The sequence below is a fragment of the Neltuma alba genome, unplaced genomic scaffold (assembly GCF_004799145.2).
Source record: "Neltuma alba isolate B1F8T4 unplaced genomic scaffold, ASM479914v2 tig00010259_pilon, whole genome shotgun sequence".
Lineage (NCBI taxonomy): Eukaryota > Viridiplantae > Streptophyta > Magnoliopsida > Fabales > Fabaceae > Neltuma > Neltuma alba.
In genome coordinates, this window is record NW_021635185.1 from 67,324 (window position 1) to 83,156 (window position 15,833).

Consider the following 15,833-nt stretch of genomic DNA (forward strand, 5'->3'; position numbering starts at 1 on the left):
TGAGGAATTATCACAGGTTTAAAAAATAATTTCGTTCCCAGAAAGCAAAGAGGTTGGCTTTAATGGAATTTAAAGCCTATTTACATACTATCCGGGAAAAGTCAAAGTCAAATGTCTAGAGATTGACTTTTGACTTAAGAAAAATTAGAGGGATTCCCCGTGATGAATGAATAGTATTGGTATTTGGAGATAGATTCTCAGAGTTGTGGACTGATAGAAAGAATTCGGTCAAGATCACTCTGAAATAAATATTATTAATTATTTTAATAGAAGAACAAAGGAAGAGCATCACTCCCTCTTTAGGCATGTTATATAATACCATGTAGATTTATTTGAGGTGAGAAAATGGTGCCAGAACATGTTCCAGTGGTCCCGGGAAGGTCAGGATCTAAAAAAGTACCCTATACAGTGCAGAATGGCGAGATAGGTGGGGGAATGCCTAAGGGTGGTATTTTGCACGAATTTTATATTAATTTCCTCTCTATTTTAATGCCTTAATGATGAAGGAAAATGGAAGAGACAGGTGTATGGTTAGATGGGAAAAAAAGGTATTACGTGTACGGTCAGATGCAAGACATGTGTACGGTCGGATTAAAAGCATATGGATTGATGATGTAAGCATGATGTCATCATGATGAGGTAAGCATGATGTCATAGGATACTTGTCACCATAAGATTAAAAGATAAAATGGACGGTCTAGATCAAGCCACGTATTTTTAAGATCAACGGGTCAGATTCAGTCTTGTTTTCTATAAATACCCCTTCCCTCCCTCTCATTTCGTCCTAAGCCATGGAAACCCTGGGAAAGCTCTGGCAAAATAGTTTCTAAAGAAAGAAAAAAGAGGGAGAAAGAAAGGCCAAGTGGTCATATGCAAGATCAAGCTCTAAAACAAGGTATGTTCATGGTTTTTGATGTAGTTTTCACTATCCTTATTGTTATTGAGCTTCATTATGGATTTTAATGATTTTTGCGAGCTTGAAACCTTAAGGGGTTATGCTGCGTGAAATTCTTAAGAGTAGAGGAAGATGAAATTGATGATAGAATAATATTGAAAGGCTTGAAATGAACACGAATCAAGTGATTTTATGCTGAAATTGGTTGAATTTCATGATTATGTAACTTAAGGAAATATTTCTGCCAGACCTAGTTCTTGTGCCTAGGATGTGATTTTAATGATTTTGATGCTTTCAATGTGTTTAAAATGAAAAATTGTGTAGGGATAAGATGAAAGAATGAAGTTGGAAGCATTGGAATCAAAATTAAAAATTAAGTGGCAGATTTTGGTTTTGGCCTAGAATCAGGGGAAGGAATTGGATTTTGATGAATCTAAACTCATATTTGGATTCCTTGGTAAAATTGTGTTGGATTGGCCTAAGGAAACAATTTTTACAAAGCTAGAATACTACATTATAGATAAAGGGGAAAGGGATTAAGTTTAAGGACATAAGTCTTTCATATTGTGTAATTTTTGGTCCTAATGAGTAATGTGACCCTTATGGCTGTGATTAGGACCTTGAGGCATTCAAGAGAAGGTTTGGATGTGGTTGAGCAAGCAAATTTAATGGTTAGAAACAAAAAGGGAGTAAGAAGAAAGCTTAAGGACACAAGGTAGCAAACTTGACCTTACTCTTATGTGCTTAGTATTTGCTTGCATGTATGACATGTTTCTATGTTATATGATTTTATGAACTCATGTGTTGTGATTATGAATGTGTTTGAAATATGCCATAGGCCTATGTGTTTTATCATAAATACATGATGATTTCTAAACATGTCATTATGTTATAAAGATGTTAAATTGCTTGCATGTTATAAATGCCAAGTTTGCCATGTATGTTTGGGTGGTTATTGTTTGCTATTGAGATTCTCTCAAATCTCACCCTCCTTTAACCAACCGTAGTAGATCAAATGATAAAGAGAAGGCATGCATGAAGAAGGGCAAGAAGATAGAGGCAAAGAAGGTGGAGAATTTACATGCTTTTCAATGTAATGATTGAAGTCGCTAGTAATGTAATTAATTATAGATATGTCAAGCATGAAATGTGAGGTAATATTTGATATATAATGTAATGGCTTGCAACTCAAAGTATATGAATGAATGGAAATTCATAAGGCTGGTGTTGCATGTTCGAATGAAGGGAGAATTAAAGTAAGAATTGTTTAATGGATAAAACATAGGTCCTGGAGCAGTTAGTTTCCAGCTCTAGTTTGAACTATCAAATGAATGAGTTAAGGCATGAATTTGGCATGATTAAAGTACACATCCTGAGCTTTAAAACAAGTGGTAGATCACTTAAAACGGATGTGTGTGCTAGGAGTTATGATTACTCAAAGTTGGATTGAAAATCTAAAATTTACCAGTAAATAGCAACCTGAGAACCAATCACAAAGTTCAATCTACACGCTTGTTTTGTGAATCGCTTGAACCATAACTCTTCCAAACACGTACTCTCAGGGGTTAAAGGTAGGATATTTCATTTTGGTATCAGAGTAAAGGTTCTGGCAATTGTTTAAACAAAGTACTGGTTCAAGCAAAACCCGGTATGAGTGAAATCTCTATCTAGGAAAGTAATGGGTTATCAGGATTGGTCCAACTAAGGTTATGAAATTGAGGTGATCTCCAGGAAAAATAGATATAGAGAAGAAGTAAGGAATGACAGAGAGTAACCTAAGAGGTATGTAGTCACTACTAAGAGACTTCCCCTCAGAAAAGGAATGGTTGAGCTGAGAGAACTTGATCGGGGTATGAGTCAAAGTCAAAAGACTCCCCCAGAGGGTAATGGCTGAGCGTACATGCCTCTCAATGTTATGTAATTTTAAATGATGATGATGATGGCAGGTAAAGTTGAGCATGGTGATACATGAGTATGATTTTTGCAATGTTAGAATGATTATATATGTAAGAAATGAATATGAATTGTTAAATTCAAGTCAAGGGGGGATAAACTTTCCCATAATGAGCAACGAATTTGAGAAAGAGTGAGAGTGGTGCAAACAAATGAATCTGCCTATGAAATTTACTAAAAATTTGGTACACATCCTAAGCTTTAAAATAAGTGGCAGATCACTTAAAATAGATGTATGCGCTAAGAGACACGATTGCTCAGAGTTAAGGCAGAGAATTTGGATATGTACTGTTTGACCAAATAAATAGTAAACATTAGCGAGCTAACTGTATGAATTAGAAGGTTTAAGTCTATATTTATATTTTTCTCCTGTAGAGACTTAAAAGAGCTTTAAATGGAGAATTGAATTACTTTAATACAATTTTGTTATAATTAGTTATGAATTTTCAAATTTAGATTAAAAAAATATGAAATTTATCCGTGAATAATAACTTGAAAATCAAATTTCAAATGTTTAATCTACAGGCTTATTTTGTGATCCATTTAAATCGTAACACTTCCGGATGCATAATAAAAAGGGTGAATGGAAGGATGTTTTATGCCACAACTCAATTGGATCTCTAAGATAATTTTTGGCTTTGAAATTGAATACATACATAACAAAGCAATTAAAAAGCAAAACACTCACTTTCATGCAGTGTCATCCTCTTTGAAAGCACACGCCTAACTTGTACGGGAATTTCTCTCCTTAATTATATATTTTTATCTTTTAGAGGATCCAATAAATTAGGGAGAATTTCAATGAGGTCCTAAAAAAGAAATATAACCACTAAAAATTCCCAATGACAAGTTTGAAGTTGTCATATCCTACTCTGGATCTTGTTATTACAAGCTGCTAAATTGTTGTGTGGACTTTTTAGTAATTATTTTTTAATTTTGGATTTTGTTGCAATTCTCCCGATAAATTATCCTAATTCTAACCTCGAATACATTCCACTGCTACTACAATTTGAGGCTGATGGCACCACAACTTTTATTGTCTTCCCTTTTGTTCTCATTACTCTCTGCTTGCCTCCAGCTGCTACTTTCTGACTTCCCATCTTCTATGCTCTCTGATTCTGGAGATCTCTGGCTCTGCGAAGTCGCTTTGTACCCATTGAGGTGGTCTTGGTGGGGAAGAGCGTGGTTATGTGATTGTGTTGTCGTCCTGGTGAACAACGAGTCTTGGGACGGATTGGCGGGAGGGAAGTGGTGCGGTGAGGGAGCATGATAGGCCGGGTGCGAGCCAAAGAGTGCGTTAGTGGTTCCTGTTGCGGGTGGGACCCATATTCCTCCTAGGACTACAAGCTGAGGTGCTGCCGCCCCACCTGCTTGCGGGTTTGGACCGGGTCGTCTTGTGTGGAGGCGATATTTCTGGGGACCAAACAGGCCGAAACATTAGAATGACTCAGGAAAGAAACCAACGTGGATAGAAAATTGAATTGGTGAAAAGAATGAATTTAATTTAGAGATTAAAAATTGCCAACAAAAAAATTTAAAGATTAAAAAATCATAAAAGTGCTCATCTAATTTTTATACAAATTTTTAGTTTATTCATTTAATTTGATAAAATTTCTTTTTAGTTTTCTAATTTTAATAACGTTAGTCTGAAATAATATTATTTTACAATGCTTATTGTTGTCTCAAAAATTAAACTTAACATGTCGATATTAAAAATGTTTTCTCAACATTTAAAAATTAAATTTCTGTCATTTTTTATTCACGGCGTTAAGACTAATGGAATGAAAAATCATCTTATAAAATTAAGACACTAAAATAAAATATTATTTAAAAATAAAATATTAAAAATATAATTTTTTTAAATAGATAAATCTCTCGCCTGTTTCACTTACCTTAACAGGGATTTAGTCAATCAAAAGAATCAGTGAAGAATTGAGCTACTAGTTTATCATGTACCAATCAAATTTAAATTTAAATTTAAATTTTTTTACATTTATTTTTTAATTAAAATTTAGATTATTTAATTTATATCTATATATACAATTTCTTGACTGTTTACAAACCTGTCATCACAAAGGCTATGCAAAAATTATAAAATAACTCTTAAAACCATTTCTTTCCAATGCTGTTCGCATATTCTTAATATTGATAAGATTATTAATACATGAAATATAAAGTATATATCCTTAATTATCATTAATTTGATCATGCCTATTAAGTAATAATATTGGTTATGCTTTCCAAATATACATAGACCCAAATTATTTATTGTCATTCAATGAATGTATAATTATTTATTTATGTAACATTTTGTTTAATACCAAACATGTTTCTATATATATTAGACAGCAGAATCAGTGGGCCTTTTCTTTTCTTTTTCGTTTTTTTTACCTGGAGATGACTTTTAACCTCATCATTGGTCAATCCGTCAACCTTCATCAGCTCCCTAATCTGTTTTGGGGTGGCCACTGTTGATAAACAAAAAAAAATCAATTATTATATCATATATAGTACTGGTAAAAAAAAAATTATATCATATATAGTAGTGATTGTAAAATCATAAAAGTATTGCTAATAAAGTTTACCTTGAGATCCACCAAGCATCTGAAGAGCATTCACAAATCTCCGGTGCAAGTCCGGCGACCAACACCTTCTTGCTTTCCGATGACTTTGCGTGGTGGACGTCGTCAAAACAGTTTTACTGTTTGTTTTCGCCTCACACGAAACTGTAATCCCTTTTCCTTGATCACTACAATTATTGCTTCCTCCTTTACCAGAAGAATCCTCAATCGTCTCTGAGTATAATTTCTCATCTTCCATTTGTTTCTGATCATCAGCAGAAGCAAGTGCCAGCTCCGGAAGAGTCTGCAATGGCGGCGATGAGGAGCACTGATTCGAGCTAATTCGTTCCTTATTATTTGAGAATGGAAGAAAGGCTCCTCCATTAATATTTCTGTGTAGTTTATTAGGGCTAACAACATCGAACCCGGCCATCCGATGATCAGTTTCTTTATTGCAGTTATTAGGCGATGCAATTGTGGAATATTGTGGCTTGGTTTCTTCACTAGCTTGGCTCCATAGCTGAGCAGATATCATCCAATTAGCTTTATTATCACAGTTGCTTGCTGCTTTATCAGGGCTTTCCCTAGTTGATGATGAATGCTTTAAGGGTATGAATTCTTCCAGAACTGCACTTTTCTTGCCTTCATTTCCACTCAAAGCCTCAAGTTTCTGCCTTGATTCCGCCATAGCTGTCCCATCACCGAAGATCAATCCATGTAAGCTACATATTGTGTGTGTGGGGCAAGTGGCCTCTAAGGCCCAACTCTTTGATGTCCCCTGTGATGCCCCAACTTCCCAAATTGTTCTCTCTTCTCTGTAATGATCATTAGATTTTACACCAGTGATATTTTAATATCTTACGGATGGTTCTGATTTTATATAAAATATTTTAAAATTTTATGCGGTTTGGGTTTTTTTTTTTTAAATATCATAAAAAATCTAAAATTGCATCATTTCATATTCCTAAGATATCAAAATGTCACTAATCTTTTATGCAAAATCTAATGATCAGTATAGAAAAGATAAAAACATGTGGGTTCGGGGATCAGTAGGGTATTAAAATGTGGGACATTAGAGGCTCCTTGCCTGTGTTTGTGTGTTAATTTAAAGATTTGAAAAGTGTACCGTTGGTGAGAAGTTGCATGCAGAGAGGAAGCTCGCGCTTAAAGGCATCGATCTTGAGGCGTTCTTCTTCGAGGCGAGAAAGGAATTCTTCGAGCGTGAGGTTCTGAGGAGTCTGATCAGTACAGTGATGGTGTCGAAAAGATTTCAGAAGCATGGAAAAGCTGTGATGGGGTTTGCAATCAAGGCTACGCTCAGAAGGAATTGCCATATTTGTTTTCTAACGTACGTACAAACAAACACAACAAACCAGAAGCTATATATAAAGATGATGATAAATGCCAGAATAGGCGCAGGGATTTGTTATGTTAGGAACAAACAAGAGAAAAGATGGTGTTTGGCTTCCTGCTTCAGATGTGGTGGGGACGATGTTGATTTGTGAACACAAGTAGGATTCGAGCGAGTATCGTCTTCTTTTCTCGAGGAATAAAGAGAACCCCAAAAAAGAGGATAAAGCAAAGAGGAATCAAAATTTCCACAAAGAATTAAGAGAAATCAGAAAATAAGGGAATCGCAAGACAAGGCTGATCCAATCGGTAAAAGAGAAACAAATCTGACAAATATATCATAAAAGCATGGGTTCAATTCTCAATGTTTCTATAAATTAGAAGACTTTATTTATCTAATTGTGTGTTATTTCAATGATGAAATATACCTCAATTCAGATGGGTTATTGGGATCCAACTCATCTAAACTTTTGCTTTTAGGAAAAAACATGGGAAAAGGAAAAAAAAAAAAAAAGGAAAAAGAAAAGGGAATAAGAGAGGCGGACATTAGAGGTTCATGTGCATACTCAGAGCATCGTTGTATGGAACTTTTTGTGCAGTCTTTGTAGGAATATCGCCAATATAAACTAAAGAGGATTCTTCTTCTTACTGTGTTAAGTCCTTTAATTTCTCCCTCTCTCTCTCTCATTCTTTGCTTTAACTTCTTTATGCCCATTATATACTCTCTTTTTCCTTTCTTATCTGCAACCTTAGCAACTCTCTCAGATTCTCGGGCGGCTTCAAATGAAGCTTTATTAGCAGTTTCTTTCTTGTCACCCTTTATATTCTTCATCTGACATTGTATTTTCTATGGAAATCCAATATACAACTTACTAATCTATGTACATGAATAAGTCCAAGGAGCACATTTAGGGTCTCTCCGGTACTATGAAAAGAAACCGGTTTGGGTGCTAGCCGGTCCGTCTAGAGCAGATTTAATATTTTAATTAATTATTGTAAAATAAAAATATTTTTTAAAAAAAATGATAGTTAAGAGATTATTTTAGATTCTATACCCATTTAAATAATTATTTTAAAACAATATAAATAAAAAAAATTATATCTAAAGTGTCCAAATTTAAAACTTTTAATTATTTTTATTACCTTTTTACCTTAGATCTTTTTTTTACTAAAATTTTATAACTCCACTTTTGAATCAAACTCATTAAATTTTTTCCTTCCCTCCCCTCCATTTGCCTCATTTCAAACATAAGGTTAAATTGATTCATGACATATAGAGTCTAAGTAGTACCATGTTCAACGGTTAATGAGATCATAATGCCTTTCGAGATGTAAATATATAATCAATCAATATAAAAAATAAATAAATATATAGATGATTATACTATTGATAAATGATAAGTCATAATTAATAAGCATGGTTCCTCTCAAATTTTGAGCAACACTACTACTACTGCTGCTGCTGCTGCTGCCGCCGCCGCCGCCGCTGCTCCCCCTGCCGCTGCTCCTGCTCCTGCTCCTGCTCCTGCTGCTGCTGCTGCCGCCGCCGCTGCCCCCGCTACCCCCGCCGCTGCTGCCGCTGCCACCACCACTACCACCACTACTACTACCACTACTACCACCACCACTACCACTACCACTACCACTACAACCACCACCACCACCACCACCACCACAACTACCACCACCACTACCATGACCACCACCACTACCACTACTACTGCTGCTGCTGCTGCTGCTACTACTACTACTATATTGTCCACAAAGGAAAATTATACTATGAGTTTTAGGGTTTGTTTGGAGCTATGAATATTAAATTCTTATAAGCACGTTCATTTAAGTTGAGATAAAACTCTTATTACAGTTACCTTTGTAAATCATGATGGAAAAGTTGTGTATAAAGAATCATACTACCATTTAGTCCTCAAGGATTTATATTCAAGGGGTTTTTAAATAATGTTGCAAAAATTGAAAAAAAATCTTAAACTATAGCAAACTTAATACTTTAAAACTATAGCAAAGTTACTTAATACTCTAACTTTTGAGAAATTTAACTGTAGCTTCTTTGAACACAGTAAGATTCTTAAATTTGATGGTGATTTTGGTTGTTTCGAAATAATTATCATATTCAAATTTTGTTAACGATAATGTTTTTAGACATATAAGTCCTTAGGATGTAATTTCCCCAGTTTGAAATGATATATAACGATAAGGATAAAACTTAGATTGGGTCAAATTGCTGCGTAAATTTGCAAGGGGACATATACGTTTTAATAATTAACAATAGCAGAATAATAAGTGGCTATATTTCATATGTAAATTTATAAGTGCATATATGCACGTTAGTAACTAGTAATAGCAAAACAACAAGTGTCCATATAAAATTTATAAATCCTAATTTACAATATAGGAGCGAATACAAAATTTTACAAGTGTTCTTAAGTGAATTTGTAAACGCACATATGCATTTTAACCACTAACAATAGTAAAATGACTAGTGTGATTGGATAACTTAATAAATATAACAACTTGACCTAAATTTTGTCCTAGTTATAAACCAAATATCTCACATTATATTGTTTGAATTCACAAAATAAAAACAACACTTATGTACGCCCTCTCATCTTAAATATAAGAATTAATAGAAAGAGTTTATTTTGATTCTAAATCTAAGATATTAATCCATTTTATCCCCTGAATTTATAATTTTTAACCTAATGTCTCCCTATATTGTTGCATACATTAAGGGCTGGGTTTTCATCAGGGGAGTAGTTTTTAATGCAAATTATTAAAACAGTTACTTGGATAAATCAACACAAACGGTTTTACAAATAATTGACTTGTATAATTTTATAAATATCTACAGATTAATTATCTAACTTCTACTTTTACATTTGAAAGGAGTATATAATAATATATGAGTGATGATGGGCGTGTTTGTCTGTAAAGAAAAGGAAAAAACACATTTTCAAATGAATTTAACTTGTAGTTTGAATCCGCCTAACTTTACTGAAGTGAGTAGGAAGATAACAAGATTCTTCTTTTCAAATATTTGAGGAACATTTAATTTGTACCTTTTTTTAAAAAAACTAATAAATTCCTTTTCACGTATTTAATTACACACTTTTTTTTTTCAAAATCTCATTTGTATTTACGCTTCTTGTTTATCCTTTTATTTTTCTAAATATATAATACACATTTTACTTTAGAAAAAGTTGAAATTTTGGACGAGTTGGGATCATTCTATTCATAACTAAGAAATCATATTCGAGCAAAAAGAAAACAGCATGTTAATGAAAAGTTTTATTCACTTTCAAACCATATGCCAATTAAAGTCAAATTATTTGTTAATATCAAATACCAAGTAGATCTCATTAAAAAACATATTAACCAAGATATCGATCATACTGTGCGTAGATTTCTGCAGGAAAAAAATAGTACTCGCAACACAAATTTTTAAGATATTAGATCATATGAAATGTTAAGTTGAAAAAATTTATTTGATTTAACAAAGCTAGCAAATATATAATCTGATTTATTAAGAAACACTTGCACCGATGCACGCGTTGTTGATATGTACTTTCTATTAAAAATATTATGTGTGTGGTCAAAGAAAATGTGATGTTTTGGTATATACGAACAGTACTATCTTCCAGTGCACGAGGATCGGGAATGTGAATAAGGTGGCAACCAATTAGTTCGTCCAAATATAATTTTGATTTCATGTATCATATATTTCTACAAAATTCAAAATGAATCATGTTATTTGATGACTTGTGAATATAATATATATACATATATATTTATGTTTTGACATTTTCATTAGATAAAGTAAATTGCATTATTTATGACTGTAAATATTACAACACATGTATTTGTGAAAAGAGCAGGAACTAAGATAATGTCACCCTTTGTCTGTGTGTACGGAGAGAGAGAGAGAGAGAGAGAGAGAGAGGGAAAGAGAAAGAGAGAGATGGGATAAAGAGAGTGAATCAAATTCCTTCAGCACTTGGTTGCATTCGAACTTCACTCTTCTCCTTCAAGTTCAATTCCAACTTTTACCTTTTCTTCGGATTCTCTTTGTTCTCTCTTTTTCTCTCAAAAGAGTTTTTTTTTTTAAAAAAAGGAATGAACATGGAATAAAGAGAAAGGACATTATCATATCATGACACGTGCCCTTCTTAAATAAATAATTTTGTTTAGGATGTCTTCAATATACATTCATCAAAATATATATCTAAAAGCCTAAATTGAAAAAATATAAAATTATCAAGCGCAAAGTACATTTGATTTTTATTAATCAAAATTTTATCACTTGTTCTCTTTAAATAATTTAATACATACAATATTTAAATTAGTTATTGTCTCCAATATTTGATTCCAGATTTTTTTTCTTCTAAAAGGGGATAAAAGAAGTTTTTCCTAAGAAAGAAAAAGTCACCCTGTGTTTCGAAGAGGAAAAAAAATCAGTAAATAAAGAATACCAAAAGAAAAAACTCTCATAATTGGTAAATATTTTCACTATTTTTAAAAGTTTTTTTCCTTAGTATCCTGTCACATCTAGTATTTTCTGACTAAAATATATTTACTCTAAAGATGGTTAAGGCCCAGTCTATTAGTGTTAATGCAGATTGCACAACTTTTGATGTGAAATCAAAATAGAAACCAAAGTGAAATTTTCAGTATTTTAAGTAAATCAATATAAATTAGAGAAATATGACAGAAAGCTCTGAAAATTTCTAGAAAACTCAAGAAATTAGAGAAAATTCTCTGGAATAGGATGTTGGTCCCAGAAGTCAAAAATAGGAAGGAAATTAATTAATATTAATTTTTTAGTAATTTTCATAGTATTTGACTAATTAAGAAAAATTAGTCAAATTTAATTATTTCATATGCTTCAACACCTCAGAAAAATTGATAAAAATATGAATAAAATACCTTGAGAGTTTTAGAACATTGTAGAAGTAATTTTATTTCCAAATTACCCCTAGATTAGCTTTTAAAATATTTAAAGCTTATTTAAGCCAATTAGGGCTTTTATCCGGGAAATTCAAAAAGAAATATCTAGGGGAGGAGTTAAATTTCAGAAAAATTCATGAAATTTTTTTGGAATTGAAGAGAGATATTAAAACTGACAGAGAAATTTTTTGAGTCCTAGAACTCTAGAAAGCATTTTTGAAAGAAAAAGTAATGCTTTTAGCCACTATTTTTGACTAAGGATTTCTATTCTTTTGAAAACCATTATGAGGGGTGATGACTCAAAAGTAAAAGGTGGTGACTCAAAAGTAAATGGTAAAAGATGAGGATAGGTGGCCAAAAGTATCAGGGACAATTATGGTGCTGTCAGTACAAAAATTACTTAAACTGGTAGAAAGTTATACATGATATATTGTGAAAAATCTTCTTCCTTCTTGACTAAGCTATTCTTGGTGCCATTTGGAAAGTGAAAGAAGCAAGGAGAAGTTTCAAGATGTGCATGATATAAGCCCTTAGGAATTATGATCTCATATATATATTAATTATCAACCAATCACATAATTTTGGCAATTTGAGAAAGGTCAAGGGCAAAATTGTCCAAAGACCTTTATAAAATCCCATCTTCCTCTCCCACCTCCTTCACATTTTGGTTTCCATAGGGGAAACTCTTGAGAATTGAAAACTTGAAGCTTAAAGAGGAGAACAAGGCAAGAAATCAACCAACCAACCAAACTTAGATCCAAAGTTAGTAGTTAATCCTAGTTGGTTTAATGCTTAGAAATCTTGAGTTTTATGGTTAAAAATCCATGATTTCTCTTCCCCTCTTGCTGGCTAAAATTATATAGGATTGGTGGAGGATGATTTTGATGATGGGAATTAGTTTAAGAGGTTGTTTATGACTTGAATCAAGTGGTATTATGTGATTATGGTTGATATTGTTGTTGTTAGAAAATTTAGGGTACCCCACGGCCAAGAGGACTTTTCACCTAGGATTGGATTTTACTTGTTTTGATGCTTCCAATGTATTTAGAATGAAAAATTATGTAAGATACACTTAAGGAACAAGTCTTGGAAGCATTGGAATCAAAATTGGAAATTTAGGTGAAAAAGAGAGTGTCTTGGCCTAAGGGGGTTCAAGAGGAAGAAAGATGAATTTCATAATTTTAAACTCATATTTGGATTCTATGTGAAAAATCATGTAGGATTGGCCTAAGAGAATAAGTTATAAATTGATGGAAACAAAACTCAAAAATTAAAGAGAAAGAGATTAAGGGTTTTATTCAATTTAAACATTAAGTTTTGTTGTGATGTGGAATATAATGGTTATGCCCATTTGTTGGATAGACTTTGACATTTGTGAAGGAAGGAGCCAAGAACAAGAAGAGAGAGTTAAGACTTACTTCACTTGAGGTAGCAAGATTTAATTAACTTTGTTGTTAACATTACATTGTTGTTATACTTATGTTATTGCCTTTGGATGGTTGAGCTATATGAAAGTTTACGTATAACTTATGATTGCTCCTTGCAATGTTATGTCTTGGCTATTGCATGTTAGAATTTCACAGGGTATGAGTTAGTATTAGTTCCCTAACAATGGCTTTTAGTAAAGTTGTGCGATAATGATGCTTGTTAATGCTTAGTTGATTTTATCTTGCTGTTAGGATTTTTATGAAATCTCATTCCTTCCAAATTTACCATGATTCAAGTAGGGACAGAGGCACTTTGAAGAGGGAAGAGGATAATGGAAGAATAGCTTCATAGTTTTACATTCCATGGCATGAACTTGATATATATATATATATATATATGTAATGATGCTGGAAATTATTGCCTATGGAGTCGTAAACTTTGATAAATATTTTGAAGTAGTTTCTGTATGAATTTGGCCATGAGATTTTGTATGCTTAAAATACACATCTTGAGATTTAATTCCATGGGTAATTCACTACAATTGGAGATGTGTGCAAATTATGGTGATTTTTCAAATTCAATGCTTTAAATCTGGAAAATAGTTTTAACCATATGAATAGTGTAAATTCCGTACAGTTATGGCACTGTTCCAAGATGAGTTAGCCCCTAAAAGTATTTTTCTCATGTAGATCTCTTTGAAATCTTTCAGTTGCATTTGGAATCACCTAGTTTTGGTTTTTTTAAGAATTAGTTATGAATTTTCAAAATTGACCTAAAAATCTGGATTTACCAAATGAACAGTACCTGATAAAGCAAAAAATCAAGATTTGTTTTCTTGCACTATAAGCCGTCCAACATGGTTCCAATTGACGAAAAATGAACTCGAATATGGTTTATAGCTAAGGGGTTACATATCCCTTCCCTATTCATATTTTTCTCCCATTTTTCCTCCATCAAAACATAGTTTTGACATTTTGTATCGACTCCTGTCAAGCCATTTGAAGATGGTTCGCTGTTAAAGCCTTATGGACATTTTAAACTAGGCCCACTTCTGTTCATGCTTATTTTTTTTGGAGTTAACAATCCAAAAGTTTGCAGAATCCATTTTATTATATTTCATAAAATATTAAATTCAAAAAGTTTTGATTGTTGAAAAAACCTGCAAAAATAACAAACAAAATATAGCTTGAGTCGTGCCCTAAGACATTGTTCTTAAAAGTTATTTTGTCATACTAGGTTAGAATAATTAAAAAAAAAAAAGCACTCCCCAAAGTTAAACGAACTCTTCTTGCAACAAAACAGGATGACAGAATAGTAGAAAATAAAAATAATGAACTTAGCAATAAATAGGTGGGAAGAAAGGAGACAATTGCTTGAGAGTTCACGAATTGGTGTAGTTTGAAGTTGAGCCTCAAGTTCCCTTTTATATGCCATGGATGCATGTTAGGATTAAAAAGGTAATTAATGAAGTGATGAGGTTGCCAAATAGGACATGTGTCAATATTGGCTTGGGAAAGAAGAAATGAAAGGGTAAAAACAAGGAAGCATTTATTAAAATGATAAGATTTCTAAGTTTCAAACATCACATTAATAATATTGGCAAGTGGAGTATGCACCAAGATATAACATCCCAAATTTTAGGCCTATAAGTACCAAAATTAACCTAAAATGGGCAGGCTACCAGACCCCCTTTTGGTAGAAGTCTCCGAGATTCCCCGGAGAGACAGAGGGATTCTCAGAAACTAAATCACAAAGAAAAAGTTTTTTGGGATTGAGAAAAGAGAAAGTTAGAGACTTTAGTGAAGTCTCGAGGCCTAAGAATGAGAAATAGAGATGAATATAGGCCAAAGGTTATGTTAGAGGTCTTAATGAGGTGAATTATAGAATTAAGCCAAACCAGAAGCAAAATCGTAATTTTACAAAGTTGGCATGATTAAGAACATGCAAGAAATGAATTTGAATTATTAATGTAAGTAAGGGGACAAATTATCCCTAAATAAGCCAGAATTTTTGACAAAGTGAAAGCGAGAAAAATGATGGAATCTGTCATGAAATTTGGTATGTTTAAAGTACACATCCTGAGCTTTAAAACAAGTGGTAGATCACTTAAAACAAATATGTGTGTTAAGAGTTATGACTACTCAAATGTAGGATAGAGAAACTAGAAAGTATAGTTTTACCAAATAAATAGTAATTTTTCACAAATTAACTGTATGAATTGAGAAGGGTTAATTCCAAATTTATACTTTTTCCTTCTAGAAAATTAAAAGAGCTTTAAATAGAGATTTAGAAAACTTCAATATAATTTTTCTATAATTAGTTATAAATTTTTGAAATTAGACACACACGAAAAAAAGAAATTTACCAGTAAATAGTAACCCAAAAATTAAATGCAAGTTTTTAATCTCTGAGCTTATTTCACGATTCGCTTGAACCTAACGATTCTAGATGTGTATTAAAAAGGGTAAATGGAAGCATGTTTTTTGGAAAGCGGTAAAATTGCATGATCATGGTTTAAGGATGTGAAAATGAAGTATTAAAAGCGATAAAAATATTTGGAAACCCATGAATTTGGCCATGTGACTTTTCTGCCCAAATATTTGAATCTAGCCATAAAACTTGATAGGCTTAAAGTTCATATTTTAAGCTTTAAATAAAATGGTAGATCACTGAATTGGAGTTGTGAG

General features: G+C 32.6%; 2 protein-coding genes across 2 annotated transcripts; one reads left to right on the forward strand and one right to left on the reverse strand.

The window, feature by feature from the left end:
- Positions 1-3,531: 3,531 nt before the first annotated feature.
- Positions 3,532-6,774, reverse strand: LOC114755368 (myb family transcription factor EFM-like). Its single transcript, XM_028944246.1, has 4 exons — positions 6,536-6,774; positions 5,434-6,099; positions 5,240-5,316; positions 3,532-4,261 (listed from the first exon to the last, which is right to left on the reverse strand). The coding sequence occupies exons 1-4, from the start codon at positions 6,741-6,743 to the stop codon at positions 3,851-3,853; spliced, it is 1,362 nt and encodes a 453-aa protein (XP_028800079.1). The 5' UTR covers positions 6,744-6,774; the 3' UTR covers positions 3,532-3,850.
- Positions 6,775-8,076: 1,302 nt separating this feature from the next.
- LOC114755366 (integumentary mucin C.1-like) lies at positions 8,077-8,568 on the forward strand. The gene is made up of 2 exons (XM_028944244.1): positions 8,077-8,090; positions 8,199-8,568. Exons 1-2 carry the CDS (start codon positions 8,077-8,079, stop codon positions 8,566-8,568), a joined length of 384 nt encoding a protein of 127 aa, XP_028800077.1.
- The last annotated feature ends 7,265 nt before the right edge of the window (positions 8,569-15,833 follow it).

What these genes read in the sequence shown, in the direction of transcription:
- LOC114755368 (XM_028944246.1), bottom strand. Translation starts at nt 6,743, where the DNA reads ATGGCAATTCCTTCTGAGCGTAGCCTTGATTGCAAACCCCATCACAGC. An exon ending in CATGCAACTTCTCACCAACG is followed by an intron (nt 6,100 to 6,535) that starts GTACACTTTTCA and finishes GTGATGGGACAG; the next exon opens with CTATGGCGGAATCAAGGCAG. An exon ending in GATGCTTGGTGGATCTCAAG is followed by an intron (nt 5,317 to 5,433) that starts GTAAACTTTATT and finishes GTTTATCAACAG; the next exon opens with TGGCCACCCCAAAACAGATT.